This window comes from Dendrobium catenatum, unplaced genomic scaffold (genome assembly GCF_001605985.2).
Source record: "Dendrobium catenatum unplaced genomic scaffold, ASM160598v2 fragScaff_scaffold_153, whole genome shotgun sequence".
Taxonomy (NCBI): Eukaryota; Viridiplantae; Streptophyta; class Magnoliopsida; order Asparagales; family Orchidaceae; genus Dendrobium; species Dendrobium catenatum.
Window position 1 is genome coordinate 151548 of NW_021318615.1, and position 18734 is coordinate 170281.

General features: G+C 34.9%; 1 protein-coding gene across 1 annotated transcript; it reads right to left on the bottom strand.

Annotated features, from left to right (window-relative positions):
- Positions 1 to 1454: 1454 nt before the first annotated feature.
- On the bottom strand, positions 1455 to 3454 carry LOC110096913 (aspartyl protease family protein At5g10770-like). Its single transcript, XM_020823064.1, has 2 exons — positions 3355 to 3454; positions 1455 to 2668 (listed from the first exon to the last, which is right to left on the bottom strand). The coding sequence occupies exons 1-2, from the start codon at positions 3452 to 3454 to the stop codon at positions 1455 to 1457; spliced, it is 1314 nt and encodes a 437-aa protein (XP_020678723.1).
- Between the last annotated feature and the right edge of the window lie 15280 nt (positions 3455 to 18734).

Below are 18734 nucleotides of genomic sequence, written 5' to 3' on the forward strand. Positions count from 1 at the left end.
AACAAGCAACATACTTCATTTATTTGTCCAGTTTGACCTCCATGTACTCAAGGAAGGTCTCAACGTCACGTTCCTATTCCTAGTAGTCTTCGATGAGCAGATGTCCATCAAAGAATGAAATCAGTGCCATGGTATCATAACTCTGCTCCGAATCAATATCGTAAGAGCTTGTTGGTGATATAGAGTTTCTCTTTGATAATGGCAGAGTCGTATTCTTTTTTAATCAGACACACAAATTAATTATTTTAAAAATTTTATCAATATTCCTTCAATAGCTATTTATAATTTTAAATTCTAAAATTTTAGAGGGTTCATAAAATAGAATTTTTATTTAGATTATTTTTTTATAAAAATTCTATTTATATAACTGAAATTAAATGAAATATAAAAACTTAAAAATTATTTCAAGTGAGAGCATTAGTCCGCTCATTCCCCCTTAATTCACCCTCTTATTTTACTATAAAAGCTTAATGTGTTTGGAACATATCAAATTTTATCACTGATCATATGAAGTACAAAATTTCATTTAAGACACTTTGGAAAGGGCTCCAATGGCGATGGCTTTGGCCCCACTCACAGAAGCTTGAGCTGGAGATTAGAACTTTTTTTTATTTTGGGTGAACATAGATTTGAGAATTGTATAATAATTATGGATGAACCTACATATACATGATGCATGCAGATAGTGGCAGAGTCAGAATTTTTTTCGTGTGGGAGCATAATATTTGGAAAAAAATTCTTTAAAATTACAAAAATGTAAATCACATAATTGATCATTACGCAACTCTCAATTATCTGTTGGTTGGGGGTTTTGGCTATCAACCAGAGGTCTTGTGTTCTAAGGTTGCGTAAGTGATATGTATGTGAGTTTGCCTAAATTAGACTAAATGTCCCCATATTTAAGGAATATGGGATTAGTTGCATCAAAGCTTTAAGGTGTTAAGTTGTATAGCCTAATGGGTTGGCAAAACTCACAAGCCTTAAATGCTTCCATTTACAGACCAGAACAAAAATGAAAATTGAAGCCAAAATGAGAACCAAAAGGGTTAAGTTGAAGAAAAAAATATTGATGATTTTACTTTGTAAAAGTCTGATACTGAACAAAAATCATCTCAACAAGTAGTCTTCATTCTTTTTAAGTAAAACCTCTTCTGCAAAGAAAGATGACATTTTATCTCTAATAATCAAAATTCCAACCTCCAACAATTAGTCATCATTTCCCCTTAATTATAAATAAATTAAGCACATCTTAATGGCTTTCATAAACTCATATAATGTTTTCTTCATTTGATATTTAATTATTTCATAAATTTTGGATACAATTGAACTTCTTTTTTTCATGACTACATTTATTGTCCCACATGCCCCGATTTTATAACCAACATGATGAAACCTATTCATTATAGCTACATCAATACATTACATTTAACCCAATCAACTTGATCAATCCATCACTAGTTACAACCATTACTCCGAAAGCCAATTCTTGAGTTCCCCACATCATAGACTACATTGAACCTACGTTGATGCATATTACCAATAACCGCAACAATAACCTCATCATTTGTTTTAGCGAAGGTTAAGCACGCTTGAGATGAACTAGTCATATAAAGTATCCCCGAGCCATCTAAGGAAACCGTCACTTCGCCATCATAGATCAACACAATCTCCGGCACGCCCACATCAGAGTGGCCAGTGAGGTCATAACATGTGTCGAGATTGTCTAGTGGCGGCGCCATCGGGTAATTAATCATTTCTTCTTGGAAAATGCTGCGAAGGGAGGAGTAGACAGTGGGTGGCAGGTAGCTAATCGATGAACCAGAGTCCAATACCGTTTCAATAGGTGAAAAGGCGAGCCTTGTACCCGCAATAGAAATGGCAATGAGCTTGAGGAAGTACAAGGATGGAAAATTTGGGTTGGTTAGCATCGGTGTATACTTCACACCAGGGACAGACCTACCTAGTTCGAGATATCCAATTTCATTGGACCCTGATGGTAGACAATATGAGAATACCTTGTTATAAAATTGAGCTGTTTGGGAAATAATTGAAGCAGCTCCCCGACCGAGGCCTAATAACCCATCTTCTTTTCTGAAATCTCCGGTGTTGTTATGTCCACAACCGAAGCGGAAGTTATGTATAGTATCAGAGGAGAATGTCAATGTGTCTTGAATTAGGGAGCCATTAGTACTAGAATGGTCGAGATATTCTTCCAAGTAGAGACATGTGGATTTAGAGGAGCAACGAAATTTTTTGAGTTCGGTACAATAGTCGGAGTTGCATAAGATGTCGTTGAAGGTGGAGGAAAGGGTAGAGTCATAAAATGGGTTTGTTTGGGGGTAGCAGTTAACACAAGGGACACATTGGGTCCAAGTGAGATCGGTACCGGTGTCGAGCATAAGTGACAAGGACTTGGTAGGGGTGCCTAGGCCTATATTGACGATGTAGCTGCTGGATTCACTAAGAATGATGCTTACCGGAACTCTTGAAAAAAGAGAACCACCAACAGGGTTGAGGCGTACATTGGCGTTGGCGACCCGGCGTTGGATGTAATTGACGCGTTCTTGGTCCCGTCGGAGAAGCTCCATATGGGACGGCTTGTCCTTGTGCGCCCGGGAAGAGCACAGGCCGTGCCAGTGGACCACGTTGAACCTGGAAGGGGTTGTGCCTGTCACAATTGTAACAACTAATTAATGTATGTAATGAGGTTTTTTTTTTTTTTTTGCTTTAGCATCACGTTTAAGCTTACGATATCTATGTTACCTAGTGAATGTTGTGCAGTGACATATTGACAATACAAATTCTAGATATGAAGTGTAAGATCTTGTTAACAAATTCAAAGAACATGCCTTATATACTCATGCTTGTATTTTGAGCATTACAATGCTAACATTTCACCCCAAAAAAATAAAAAAAAAATAAAAAAAATCTTGTGATACCACAAAAGCTTGTCACAATTCAACCCGATCAGGACAGGTCCCATCGTGATGAGCTGTGACAAGCAAATCGCATGATCTAGTTCTAGAATGTTTTAGATTCACTTATAATATTCATTTTAAATAAACTACATACTACAGAGCTACTAAAACATTCAACTACTAAAAATAAACTCATCTACAAGACTTTTTTTTCATTTTATCAAAATGTATCTACACTACAGTATATGGCTAGATGCAAAAGCTATATAACTGAATAATAAACTAGCCATGACTATAAAAAATCAAAATAGGAAAATGCCTATAAATTTTGATTTGATCCTAAACTGCTAATCAACATTCTTTTATTATTCTAATTAATTTATGAAAAAATAGTCTCCAAGAGGGTATTAGGAAATTATTTAAATTGCTTGCAAACTTTTCTCAGGCATGGAGTAGGAGTTGCTCGGCAACAGTGACTTGACGTCGATGACATGGTGTTCTCCGGCAACCTCTCGCACTGGTACTGGAAAATTCATCTCTATTAGAAGCAAAAAGAAGAAGAGATTGAGAATAATATAACACGAGAGTAGAGAAGAAGTTGCCATGAGAATAAAACTTTGAAGCTCTACTTAGGATAATTTGGAGTAAGCCAAGTGGAGGTAGGGATTTATAGGCAGTGGATTATTGTGCATAATGGGGTTTTTAGAAATATAGTTTAGAATATAATTTAATTTTTTAAGGGAAGATTAGGTGGTGGAACAAATGATAAAATAAGGGTTTTGGCCTATAAAGAAGGAAACAAATATCTATTGCTTGGGCTTGTTCTTATTTTATCAACTTGTTGATTTTTTACTAAGTTTAATTTATAAATTATTTGGATTCCTATCAATCCAAATTTGTTGAAAGGTGCCGTCCGTCAGATTTGGCCCTATGTTTGTTCAAGTATAAACATAACTGCTAATGATGAGTGTTGAAAAGTTAGAATATGCTTGCAGCTTTCCCACTATATAACTTATTCTTTAAGGAATAATAAAAAAAACAAACAATGTTTTGATAGTATTCTGAGTGAGAATTTAGTTTAGGGCACTAGATAATTATTAGTTAATTAGCGGATTTTATATCAAATAATTAGATTGTTTTACAAAATGGGTAATTTATTTTACAAAATAGAAAAAGCTAACTCACAAATAAAACAAATTTTTAGCTCTGTGTAGAATCTAAATGTGTCGATCAATCAAGTTGTATTACTGTATGAGACCTAAATTATGTTGGATGAGCTCGTTGAGGGGTTGTATGGGTCCTCCATGTGCTTGGGTTATGGTGTTTTGTACCTTTTTTTTTCGTACAACATTGTGACGCTATATAGTCGAGTTGGAGATAGGCAGAGAAAAATGCCACAACACTCTAGATTTTCACGCTATTACGCTAACAGGCAAATCGCATGATCTAGTTCTAGAATGTTTTAGATTCACTTACAATATTTATTTTAAATAAACTACATGCTACATAGCTACTAAAACATCCAACTACTAAAAATAAACTCATCTACAAGACTTTTTTCATTTGATCAAAATGTATCTAAACTACAGTATATGGCTACATGCAAAAGACATATAATTGAATAATAAACTAGCCATGACTATAAAAAAATCAAAATAGGAAAATAGCTATAAATTTTGATTTGATCCTAAACTGCTAATCAACATTCTATTATTATTCTAATTAATTTATGAAAAAAATAGTGTCCAATAGGGTATTAAGAAATTATTTAAATTGCTCGCAAACTTTTTTCAGGCATGGAGCAGGAGTTGCTCGGCAACAGTGACTTGACATCGATGACATGGCGTTCTCCGACAACCTCTCGCACTGATACTAGAAAATTCATCTCTATTAGAAGCAAAAAGAAGAAAAGATTGAGAATAATATAAGAGGAGAGTAGAGAAGAAGTTGCCATGAGAATAGAACTTTGAAGCTCTGCTTAGGATAATTTGGAGTAAGCCAAGTGGAGGTGGGGATTTATAGGCGGTGGATTATTTTGCATAATGGGGGTTTTAGAAAAATAGTTTAGAATATAATTTATTGTTTTAAGGGAATATTAGGTGATGGAAGAAATGATAAAATAAGGGTTTTGGCCTATAAAGAAGGAAAAAAATATCTATTGCTTGGGCTTGTTCTTATTTTATCAACTTGTTGATTTTTCCTAAGTTTAATTTATAAATTATTTGGATTCCTATCAATCCAAATTTGTTGAAAGGTGTCGGCCGTTGGATTTGGCCCTATGTTTGATCAAGTATAAACATAACAACTAATGATGAGTGTTGAAAAGTTAGAATATGCTTGCAGCTTTCCCACTATATAACTTGTTCTTTAAGGAATAATAAAAAGAACAAAAAAATTTTGATAGTATTATTAGTGAGAATTTAGTTTAGGGCACCAGATAATTATCAGTTAATTAGCGAATTTTATATCGAATAATTAGATTTTTTTACAAAATTGGTAATTTATTTTACAAAATAGAAAAATCTAACTCACAAATAAAACAAATTTTTAGCTCTGTGTAGAATCTTAATGTGTCGATCAATCAAGTTGTATTATTGTATGAGACCTAAATTATGTTGGATGAGCTCGTTGAGGGGTTGTATGGGTCCTCCATGTGCTTGGGTTATGGTGTTTTGTACCTTTTTTTTTTGTACAGCATTGCGACGCTACATAGTCGAGTTGGAGATAGACATAGAAGAACGTCACAACACTCTAGATTTTCACGCTATTATGCTGACAATCAGACTAGAGACATAAAGTGGAGTGTCGACGCACTCCAAGCCTGGTGCCGCAATGTTGCAAGTGTTGTGCCCCTTGGTTAATTTTATGTTTGTATCTTTATCTATTATGTGTAGAGAATATTGCAAGAAATAAAGAGAGAAAAGGTGAGAGCGAGAAAGAAAGAGATGTATATAAATTCTCCCAATTTTCATAGTGAATTTCTTGGTGTTGTGTAATTCTAGGGTCTTTTTCAGATTTCAAAATTTTTCACATTGAATAATGATACTTTTTTTTTCACTGCATTTTTTCTTCCTTGTTTGTAGACTCTATGTGGGTTAGTTTCCCAACACAATCTTATGAAGGGAAATGACACTTAAAACGAAGTGCCTATTTATGTGAGAAAATGCTAATTGCAATTAGAAATTTTTATGGCACTTAGTACAATTCACAAAAATGGAGTTTGTCACATAGATGGAAATCTGATGCAATATTGTAACTTAAAATATTTCAAATAATTTTCTAAAGAACAAATTGCAGTCGAGATTTGGGATAATTGGTTTTATTCCATGTGAATGTGAATAAAAATTTATATTATCAAAATTTAAATTATATTTTTTTCTGATAAAAAATAAAATAATTAATTTTATCCCTATAAATAATTCTAATTATTAATTATATTAGTGAAAGATAATACATTTTTTTTAATTTTGATTAAAAAATGAGGGAAAATATTTCAAAAAAGAGAATATTGATTTCTTCCTTCTATTACAGTATAAGCAAGTGCTTACAAAATTAAAAGAGGAAAGAGTCGACAGACTGTGCAGTAGTTCCACAATTGGCATGTAATAGAGAGAGAGAGAGAGAGAGAAAAGTGAGAAAAATATATTAAAAAAAGAGAAGAAATAAAATTCAACAAAAAAATGAAATGGTATAAAAAAGAGAAAAGGAAAAAGAAAAAAAGTTTTAGTGCATCTTCATCGTCGTTGACACTGATAGGGCAATCGCGTTGCATCGGAAAATTGCCTATACATGCTTTTCTCTTGCGTGGTGGGAAGGGAACCCAGTACGGCTCTTTTGGCAAGGCTGGTAGGCTCTGTACACACTCTTGTAGCGTGGCGAGGACTCTTCTAAGTACATTTAAGCACTCGCGTAGCGTGGCGGGGGAAAGAATTGCGTATTTCGAGCAAGTACTTTGAAGACTCGTACATGCTCTCGTAACATGGTAGGATTGAAAATTTACGGCCACGGTGTTGCCTGACATCTATTGTACACGTTTTTCTTTAGTGTGACGGGAGACCTAGACTCTTAGAATTTTTCCTAAATAGGAGAGACGTCGGGAGCCTGCCAAAATTCAGAACAAATACAGAGGACCTGAACTTGAATAAAAGGACAACATGAGACTGTACTTAGACTTGATTTTGAATTGAGAACAAAGAACAAAACTTAAATAAGCATAGAGAATTGAACTTAATATTTAAAATAAAAAATTTGTAATTGGAAAAAGAATAAAAATTAAATATACAAAGTAAAGGGAGACTTGTGATCAAGCTCTCAAGTGCACAAACTTTTATTAGGTCCGGTGAACGTACGTTAATCTACGTTCGGCCACCAATGTATTAGCGCCACGTAGCATGAAGAAAAGTCGCCGACCCGACCCGCTGTTTTTTGGGTTCTCTCACGTGCGTTTTTTAAAATCCTTGACGAGCCGAACAACATCCCATCACCTTTTGGATATATTTCAAATACCTAGCAATACCGAGCAAATACCAAGTTGTACCTAGTTTTTTCTAGCAATACCGAGCAAATACCTAGCAATACTGAGCAAATCCCTAGCAATACCGAGCAAATCCTGAGCAAATACTGAGTTGTACCGAGTTGTACCGAGTTGTACTGAGTTTTTTCTAGCAATACCGAGCAAATACCTAGCAATATCGAGCAAATCCCTAGCAATACCGAGCAAATCCTGAGCAAATACTGAGTTGTACCGAGTTGTACTTAGTTTTTTCTAGCAATATCGAGAAAATACCTAGCAATACCGAGCAAATCTCTAGCAATACCGAGCAAATCCTGAGAAAATACCAAGTTGTACCGAGTTGTAAAAAACTCGGTACAACTCGGTATTTGCATGGTTTTGGTCTTCACAGAGCGGTATTTCTCATTTTTGCAAAGCAATACCGAGCAAATACCAATCAATATCGAGAAAATCATGAACATAGCATTCCCAGGTTCCGCTACGGGTCAAGTCGTCGGGCAGCGTGGTAAAGAGTAAGAGCACGTAGCGAGATGTTATTGGCGGTCAAAAGTAGCTCTACGTTAGGTCAGAGGACGTAATAATTCCTCCAAGTGCACATGTACAATGAACAATGAAACCAAGAAGACTCGTGACACTTAACTAATCAATATACAAATGAAAATAAGTGACTCAAAGACTCTAATAATGAAGGCCTTATGATGAATATCAATAAGCGAATGGGAAACTTATGTCAAACACAATTCCAAGCAATTCACAAAAAAGTGTAAGTTGGAGTGTGATCCTCCCACAGTCAATGCAAGTTGACATATAACAATGCAAACTTTTATTGAATATGAAAATCATATCAATTAATATGCAAATGCTAGTAGGAAGCGAGGCAATTTCATTTACAAATCATCTAGCAGCATAGCAAATGGCATATGGTGTATACAACATATTACTTGTAAGCGATAACTAAGATATGCAATGAATACAACAGTCTCCATGCGGTTGATCTCAACTTACAATCTAATGAACACACAACCTGCAAGCAGATGACAACTTGTTTGTAATACATATAAGGTCCTATGAATCATTGTAGGAGATTAAACATGCATACAACGAGCCACATATGGATGACAACATGAGAATACGTAGTGTTTTGCTCACAAGTAGAGCGTGATGGATGCACAATAAATGTAGTGGCGTCCCTACGACAGATGTTAATTATCATACAAGCAAAGAATCTTGATATCCATGAACTTTGAAGGTTGATATTCAAGGAAGGTAGCAATTTGTCAACCAATGCATACAGAGAAATGGGCGATGATCATCACACACCCAAAAACCAACATCAGCTAGCAAATGCATATATCATCCTACTTCGCAAGCAATGATGATTGATTTGCTATGAATGTAAAAGGCTCCTTGCAAACACTAATGAAAAGATGAGGGTTGTGGACATAACTCACTGGCAGTCAACAACAATTTATAAGTTGTCATATTATTTCCCTCGAATGTAGTGACAATTGATACGAAATAGATATGGTAATCTTCTTACCAACAAGTTTAGAGGAGTGGAGATTAACATAATAATTCGTATACAAGCAAAAAACAGAAGGCTTGAAATGACTGTAATGCAACGCTTATAAATAACAACAGCTGATGCAGTTTATATGTAAGCAGCAATGATAGAGTGTTACAAACATGATAGACCCCCATGAAAATATATGCATATATGATGCATCATCTATCAATAGATGTGAAATAGTAGCAACAGATATCAGCACATGCACAACACATGAAAAATGTGGCAGTTGACATAGGATGAATGTGATGATTCGTTGGTTGATATGGATGAAGGTGCTGACGAAAAATGTAGCTCAACCAGTAGTCAATAAAAAATAATAGATGAACACATTGACTGTGCCTACAAGTGACGATAGGAGATATGCTACAAATATGATGAATCTCCATCACATTTTGATACTTATTTGAGATTCATTTGCAAGCAATGATGAAGATCTGTAATATATATGGGTCCTCTATGAATAGAGATTTACACACTACATTCCACCTTTGGGTCTATGCAGAGGGACTTCAGTAAATATGATATCATATAGTCAACTCTAATCTATGAATGAATATATATACCTACCTACAGGCGACAATAGAGGATGTACTGCAAAGACCAAAGACTGTATCAATTATAAACACACCTACAAGCTATCATAACGATTTTAAAAGACCCATCATACATCCAATATGCCATCCATAAGAAATATACAAGGGAGCTATAGTAGATGGTAGCATCCATAGGCAATAGCAAAAGATTTGTTAGTGCATGGCAGTCTACCTATAAAAAATAATGAGTAACCCATAGTATGACGTCATGCCATAGAATCTGCAACATACCTTTAAATGGATAGCAGGCATGTACGAGCTTCCAAATAGAACATTGTATTCAAATAACAGTTGCCCACAATGCTTATCAACATCAAATATTTCAAAATGCCCCCTAAATACTCATATGGGCCTCGACGAGTGTACTATGGATATACGTGATGTCTAGGGATACTGTGCGGGTCAAATGATGAACCCAAGTTTGAACCCGATCATTCTATGTGGGTAGATGGAAGTCGACATTGCTCAAACATCAAACAAATATATAGTAGTGATATCGATCAAGATATTTATTTTATATATTAATGTTAGGACTTCAAGGAAAATCCGCAAGAAAATTTATAACTAAAAGCATAAAAGCTTGCAATAAACACGATCCTCTGTCAATATTTAGACAGAGTCGATAAGGTTCAATGGATAATTATAAAAATATCCCCTAAATACTCGCATGTGCCCAAATGAGTGTGTTACATACATGATGTCCGGGATGTTGTACAGGTCAAGAAATGAACTTAAGTTTAAGTCCAGTCCTTCTCCTTGATAGGACATGAGCCAATACAACTTGAACCAATAAACAGTCATGGAATTGATCAGGATATTTGATTTTGTATGTTCATATTAGGTCTTTAAGGTCCATAAATAATGAAAATTCACCAATAAAGACCTGAAGCCTACTACAAACCCAATCTTCTGTCAGCAATTTGACAGTTAACAAGGTTCAATAAACAACTACGAAAAAAACCCCTACACGTTCACTACAATATGTATACACATAATTACATGAAAGTATGTACTCGTATGGGCTCCAGCAAGAGTGTTACGGGTACACACGTGACGTACAAATGATGAACCCAAGTTTGAGCCTGATTCTTCTGTATGGGTAAATAGGAGTCGACATGGCTCAAACCATCAAATAAATATACGATAACGATATCAACAAGAATATTTATTTTATACATTCATATTCATCCTTCAAGGCCTACAACAATGAAAATTTACTAATAACAATATAAAGTCGATAATGAACCTGATTTTTTATCAGCAATTAGATAGAGTCGACAAAGTTCAATCGATAATAATTAAATATGCCCCCTAAATACTCGTACGGGCCCCGATGAGCATGTTATATTTACACACGTGACATCTGAGGATGTTACGCAGGTCAAGAAATGAACCTATGTTCAAGTCCAATACTTCTCCTTGATAGGACGGGAGTCAACGCGACTTGAACCAGTGAACGAATATAAGGTCGCGACATCGACCCGAATACTTGGTTTTATACATTTATCTTAGGCCTTAAAGTTCTACAATCATAAAAATTCACTAAATGACGGCATAAAGCCAACAACTAAAAAGATCTTTTTTCAACAAATCAACAGAGTTAATAGGGTTCGGTCCATAAATGAAATAGCCCATAAATACCCTGATGATAGTCGTATTGACCATAGATCTCAACCAGAGGGATTAATTTCAAATATTCAAATACAACTCAAATACCTAAAAAATACAAAACTGAAAAAATGCTAAAATCTAAATACTTAAAATTAAAATAAAATCACCAAAACACTTAAAGAAAAACTCTTCCACCCTTCACAATAATTTGTTAAGGTGGATAAATTTGGAAAATACACTTCTGCTCACAAAGAGAAAGTGTTTGCTCATACTCAATCAACCTTCTGTCAGTAAAGATGTGGCATGTATCCTCTAACTGATAATTTTTCTTCCAAATGGTACCACAAGTAAACATTATGATCGGGACCCTCTAAACCAGGTTGTTTGCCACCAAATGCCACTACTAAATTACAGTTTAGGTTAGAGCCCATATGCTCCCCAATGACATCAAATTCTTGAGATGTGAATAAATATGATATGATTGATTGGGAACAAAGCCCTCTATCAGCTACTGTGGATTCAAATTTATCCCCTTGAAAAAATATTCACCCTAGGTATACAAGTTACCTTTGAACGAAGTAACCCATGATTGTCGACAATGATCCTTCTGTCAGGTTGTGTCAATTACCTTGTCTAACTAAGTAGACAAAGAAACATAATGACCTGGGATGACAGAACCATGAGATCTTGATTGGGTTCATCATCACTTCCCCCACCATCTGCTTTAAGCGCAAGATGATGAAATTTCCAATTTTAAATATCAAAATTTCAAATACCAAACCAATGCTGCTACTATATGTCGGATATCACATATATACAGATATGACTTATTCAATGAAGACTAGACTTAATCAAAAATTCTCTCTCGTTATCGAGAGAGGTAATTAACTATAGGGGCTTGCACCTATAAGAAACTAGAACCCATATCATAAAGTTTTCGCAAAATGTGGGCAAAATTTTTGGGTGGTGTCTTATTTCAAACTCAATCTGCCTTCTAAAAATTTACCTCAAAACTTAATATGTTAAAACTCACTATTGTCCTCATTATTTGAGGTCAAATTCCCCGAGTTCATCTCTAGCACCTAGGTCTTCCTAACCTAGAATAGACGTCACCCGCAGGATTTCCCTTAGGTGGACGCCCAGTGACGTAGCATCGACTCAAACCTATCGCTCAACTCTATTTTTCAATCTAAATCTAATATGATTTCGGTCATAATAATCTAATTGAATGTCTTCGAGCTTAGTTGGGTTTAACTCAACTCCAATCTACACTTAAATCCCTAGGTTGTCTGTCCAGAAGAATCATTACTTCTCACTCACTTCCTCTCTTAACGTCCACAAATTTTTAGTTGATAAAACTGCCAAAACTATAAGCCAATACCATTATTCACATACCAGATTACTATCATTTCAGTTTAACAAAAAGGTCACAATGAGTCAATATCAACTTAAAAATCTCAAACCCACTCATCCCGATATCTCTCCTCTCTACACACACAAAACCAAAATCAGCCTCACTCCCTCATATTTCGGTAAAACTGCTCTTCTATTCACAGAGAGAATGAACTCCCATCTCTCTCTCACCCGCACATCTCCAGCCCAAACCCCCCCACGATCTTCTCTACAATTCAAACTCCAGCCCATTCTACTCTTTCATCCGCTAACTGTAACTTCCGCTCCTTTCCCTCACTCTCTAATTCGCATGAACCCAGCCCCCACAATCCCTTTCTCCATACACACGAACTGCCTCCATCTCTGCAGAACCGAACTCCTCTTCCAAGGTTGTTTTGGCAAAACTGCTCTCTCTCTCTCTCCCTCACTCACGATTCATTCACTCGCACAAGTCCTTTCATCTCCCTTAAATTCGAAACTGCTCCCTCTCCTCGGCCAGTTCGCAAAAATAGACTTCTGAGTCCGCCTCTCTCTCTCGTGAATAGCCTTCATCTTCTCTGGATCGTGTAAGAAGCCCAAGCAAAGCTTCAGGTTCGATCGTCTTTTTTCAATTCACACGCACGAAACCTATTCACCTCCTTGCTCCAATTCGCACAATCCAAGCGAAAATCCCAGCCTGCTTGTTCAATCTCAGTTCGGAACTGCCATCTCTCTATATAGTTGGTAACTTCCGAACCCCTGTTCATGTTCATCTCCCTCTATTTTGTACGATTAATGCAACAGCAGCTGTTGTACGATTAAATTCAAAGAAATTAAATGGAAGTCTCCGTCTCTTTTGCTCGTATAGATAACAAATTTAACCATTGCTCCCCTTCCATTTGCAAGATCTACATTTTTTTTTTTATGAGCTCTCTATGGATCAAATTTTTGTTAGGTTTACAAAGGTATTTGAATCATCGCCTCTTAACTTAGATATTGTTATTTTCGAATAATTTTAAGTTGTCATTTTTTTTTTATAACAAAGAAATAATTAAGGGTAGAATTTTTAAGTGTTTGCTCATAATATTTTTGGTTCTCATAAAATCTGAGAGATTTTCTTAAGTTTTCTTGTTTCAGTTTCATTGATGATTAACTTGATTTCTTGCATCTTTGAAAGCATTATAAAAGTACCTTGATGATTGAATAAACTTATATTTTCTGTTAAGCCTTAAAGTTAGTAACAAGTGTAAATTAAGTAAATTATAATTATAGGCTTGTGATTCTAAACGAAGGTTTATTATTAGTTTCTTTACTTCTTTCATATAAATCATTACTTTGTCTTAATTGTGATTAAGTTCAAGTGGCTGTTAATCATTCTTGTTTCTAAAACACTAATGTATTTTGTATAAAAATCTGATTTTTTTTTGGGATGATGATATACGTTACTTCTCCAATGATGGTGATTTTGTAGATTTGTTTATTTGTAGATAGTTTTGTTTTTTAACATTATATGATTTTTTTGATAATCAATACATATTATTGAAGTGTAATGTTACAATATGAAGAAAATTGCTTGGAAGATAAGGATTTGAGAATTAGCCAAACACAAAATGAGCATGTAACTTGTAAATTTAATGAAGACAAATTTTATTATCAAATGATATTATTGGAAGATTAATTGACACCTAGATATTTATATTTTATTATATGTCTATATGTATACAAGCATACAATTGCTAAAGTTAGCCATCAACATTTATGATAAATTGTCCTCCATGTAATTTGGAAGGAAAAAAAAAATCATTTAAGTTTCACATCTTGTAAATTAATGGTACTCAATCAATAAATCCCAAGTTCATATACAAAGTTAACAAAAAATTATAGAACTTGTTAATAATTTTGTTATATGTTATAACACAAAAAAGTATATCATGTTACCAATTTAATAAATATCTCTAGTTCATATACACAAGAGCGGTAGTGATAATGAAAGTAGCCAGCAGAATGACAATGGCATGCTAATTACTTCCAATGTCTTGTTTTTAAATCCTTAAACTCTAACTCTATCTTCACTTTTGATTATGGTATAATCATAAAGATTTTTGTTAGACGCATTACTTTATTAATTCAGAACATAGTAAAAAAGATAAGGAATGTTTAAACAGAAATCGAAAGTAAACCACGGAACATGTTTTTTTATGTAAGAATTAAAAATGTTTAAGTAACAAAAAACATGTAATTATGGCAGATAATGATCACCATAAATAGATCACCAAACTCGTTGTATCGTCATTTTCTATTTTTTTTTCACCGGAATCCATCGGAAACCTTTAGCACAACCAAAAAAAAAACTTTACGGCCTTGCCTCAATTATTGTACAATATAACATTTCTACAATCACAGTCAATCAAAATAGTTAATTTCAACATTTCTACAATCACATTTCAACATTGCACAAGAATATTAATGCTGAAGTAATTACACATTCAAATAAAAGCAAATGTTCAAATACTTCTAGCTACAATAAATGTCTAGTTCTTATACAATAAAAACTCAACGTAAAATTTACAAACACATATAGTGTTGTCAAAATCTGTGTCATCATTCTCCTCTGTCGATGCTGACTGTTTTCCACTAAAATGCTCCCCCATTTTTTGCAACTCCTCAAATATCTAATTTTGTTGCATCAGCATATCAGCTTGTGATTTTCGAACATTCTCTTGCTCTAATTTCTAATATCCATATCACACTTAAACAATGAAGATCAACATAAGAATGGATCAAATATTTTTCTCCAACTAATTGTAAAAATGTTACTTAATAGCGTAGAAGAGCTTTCAAGCAATTTTCCACTCTCTCCAAAATTATATAAGATATACATAACATATATCATGACAGCATATTATAAATTTAAGAGTTCCAGTGGTATTTATCATAATAGCTATTAGTTTTTGTTATCATATTTATTATGAAGTAAAAAATATAAATTCCATGATGATCAATTAGAAATACTATATATAAGGCATATATTATATGATTACATCAATATGAAATAAAACAAGTTTTTCTATTGATTATCTTAATCTAATCATAAATTACATCCATGATTCATTATTTATGAATAAATTATTATAAATGCTATTGGATTAATATGTGAATTAGCAACTTTGGCCGCAACTTCAAGCAAAGTACCTGATCATCTAGCTTTAAGAAATGTTACATTGAGGGTTAGCATTGGGCAATATACACCATTAAAGCCTAAAATGAAAGAACCCAAACAAAAATATGTTACATAATTGAAATGTCCTGAAGTATCAAATAGCATATGAATTATGGCTCTAACCATCGAATATGTTTGATCATGAAGATATTTAAATAATCAAATGAATGGTACAAGCGATTTCTCAAGCATCACAACAGGAAAAATGTCATTTTCCGACAGAAATAAAATCTGTAAGTAAGTTATATTTCCGGCGGATTTCCAACGGTAATTCACGCTTCGGGAAAGAATCTTTGGAAGGAATTTGCTTAGAAATTTAAAAAAATGTTATTTAGCCTGAGCGGGCCTGTGAACCTGCCCGTGAACTTTGCGGCCTGTAAATGTGCCTGTTATCACCGTGGGCTCATGAACTTGCCTACACTCCGTAGGCCCGTGAACCAGGCCCGCCCGTGAACTAGGCCTACCCATCAATCCACTTGTGCTACGCGTGGTTCAAACCCTGCCCACTTTAAATCACCATCAATCCAATGATCTACAATGCATAAAATGTCAATTTAACTACCTTTTTTTATTATACTTTCTTAATGAGTATTTTAATACATAATTCTTTATTTCATCTATTTAACAATATCTATTAAATTATCGAATTAATTTATTTTAATTAGTTAAATTAACATAATAAAAACTATTAAAACTTTTTTTATTATTTTAGTTTAACCATTTTAATTTAATTATTTAATTTTAAAAAATGAAGAATTTTATATATTTATAATTATTATTTTCTGAAAAATTTAAAATTCCTTCGAAAATCCATCGAAAATCTGCCAAAAAAATCAACCTAAATTTCTGTTGAAATCTTAACTGGAAATTTATATTTTTCCTGTAGTGCCTTAAATCATAAGCATTAAAAGAAGAAATATTATAGCATAGTCACCAATTATAATTGCCTTAATTTAATATTATTACAACAATAGAATATCACAAAATTCAAAGAAAAAATATGCATTAAATAAAAAGTACTTATTTTTTAATCTTTTGAATTACCCTTGATACATCATCAAAAAATTATCTGATCGCGCATGAATCTTGAGGCAAAATTAAGTTGGAAACTTCTGAAATTAAATTTGGGACAATCCGAGCTTTGATTTCAACAAACTTATAATCAAACTGAACGTCTCGGAAATACAAATCCAACGACACTAAATTCGACTCAATCCGAGCCCAAATGAGTCCAAATCAAGGACCTTAAGTGTTGTTGGAAGTTTCAAACCATAATTTGGATTACCAAAAGATTTCCAAACGTGACATGCTTCTAGTTGAATAGAGCGGCTCGACAAGTAAACTCCAACGAGCTCAAGATCGCTAATATCCGATATCATTAAGACATTCAAATGTTCAGCAAATGGTCCATGATCAAGGGAATCAACATTGACCGTCCATACAAACCACTCTCAAAATATCCTTGATCTTCTTCCTATTTAGGGTTCATGCCACTCTAAAAAATTTATAAAAAGAGTCCCCTTTCTCATGAAAGGGTTGGCCTAAGAAAAAGAGGTAAGAGAGAGATCGGAGATCGCTCTTGCCTCCTCGCTCCACCTAGACCACCACCACCTGGAGTTCCGTCGGACCACCGCTTGATGCTCGAACTTCTGCCAGACCACCGCCTGATGCCTGGACTTCTGTCGTACCACCACCTAACACTTGGATTTCTGTCGGATCACCAGCTAATGCCCAAACTTTTGTCGGACTTACACCCAGCCACCTACGTTCTTCCCGACCTCTGTCACCATACTAGGGTCTTTCTGACCTTCATTGTCTGTCGAATATGGTCCTTCCAATCTCCATCGTCGCTACGGTCCTTCTGACCTCCGTCTTTAGACAATGGTCCTCCAAACCTCTGTCACCATGCTACGGTCTTTCTGAACTCCTTCGCCTGCGAACTATGGTCCTTCCGGCCTCCATCGTCGACTAGTATCCTTCCAACCACCTCCGCCAAACAACGGTCCTCCCAAACTTTGTCATCATACTACGGTCTTTCTGACCTCCATCGTCTGCCAACTATCGTTATTCTTACCTCCATCGTTAACTACGATCCTTCTGACCTTCGTCGGCAGACAACGGTCCTCCCAACCTTTGTCACCATACTACAGTCTTTCTGACCTCCATCATCTGCCAACTATGGTTATTCCGACCTCCATCTTCGACTACGATCCTTTCAACCTCCGTCGCCAAACAATGATCCTTCCAATCTCTGTCATCATACTACGATCTTTCTAACCTCCAACGCCCGTCGACTACAGCCCTTTTGACCCCCGTCGCCAGATAATGGTCCTTCCGACCTTTAATTCCCGTGGACTATGGTCCCATCAACCACTGTCGCCCGACTACGGTCTTTCCGACCTCTGTCACCTGTCGACTATGGTCCTGCCAAGGCCTTCTCCCAAGGGAAGGGCCTCATTTGTAATCAACAACAAATACTAATGGATTCCTTCAAACTGGAAAAGTCCCATAGTTTTCCCCCATTTTTTAGGAGTTTCCACATAAAAACTCTGGTGTCTCATATAAATGCAGCAACCTCTCTCTTTTATATGTATATGTGCTAGATCTTCGTACAATATTAAGACATCAAGCTTTATATTTTTCTATCGTCACGAATACTCTAGGACACAACAAGCCTAATACCTTCAAACTGGAAAAGTCCCATAGTTTTCCCCCATTTTTTAGGAGTTTCCACATAAAAACTCTGGTGTCTCATATAAATGCAGCAACCTCTCTCTTTTATATGTATATGTGCTAGATCTTCGTACAATATTAAGACATCAAGCTTTATATTTTTCTATCGTCACGAATACTCTAGGACACAACAACCCTAATATTCAATTATTCTTGATATCATAATATAACTTCTAGGATATATATATATATATATATATATATA

Coding starts and splice junctions, on each gene's coding strand:
- LOC110096913 (XM_020823064.1), bottom strand. CDS start 3,454: ATGAATTTTCCAGTACCAGTGCGAGAGGTTGCCGGAGAACACCATGTC. Junction 2,669..3,354: donor CTACTCCATGCCTGAGAAAA/GTTTGCAAGCAA, acceptor CAATTGTGACAG/GCACAACCCCTTCCAGGTTC.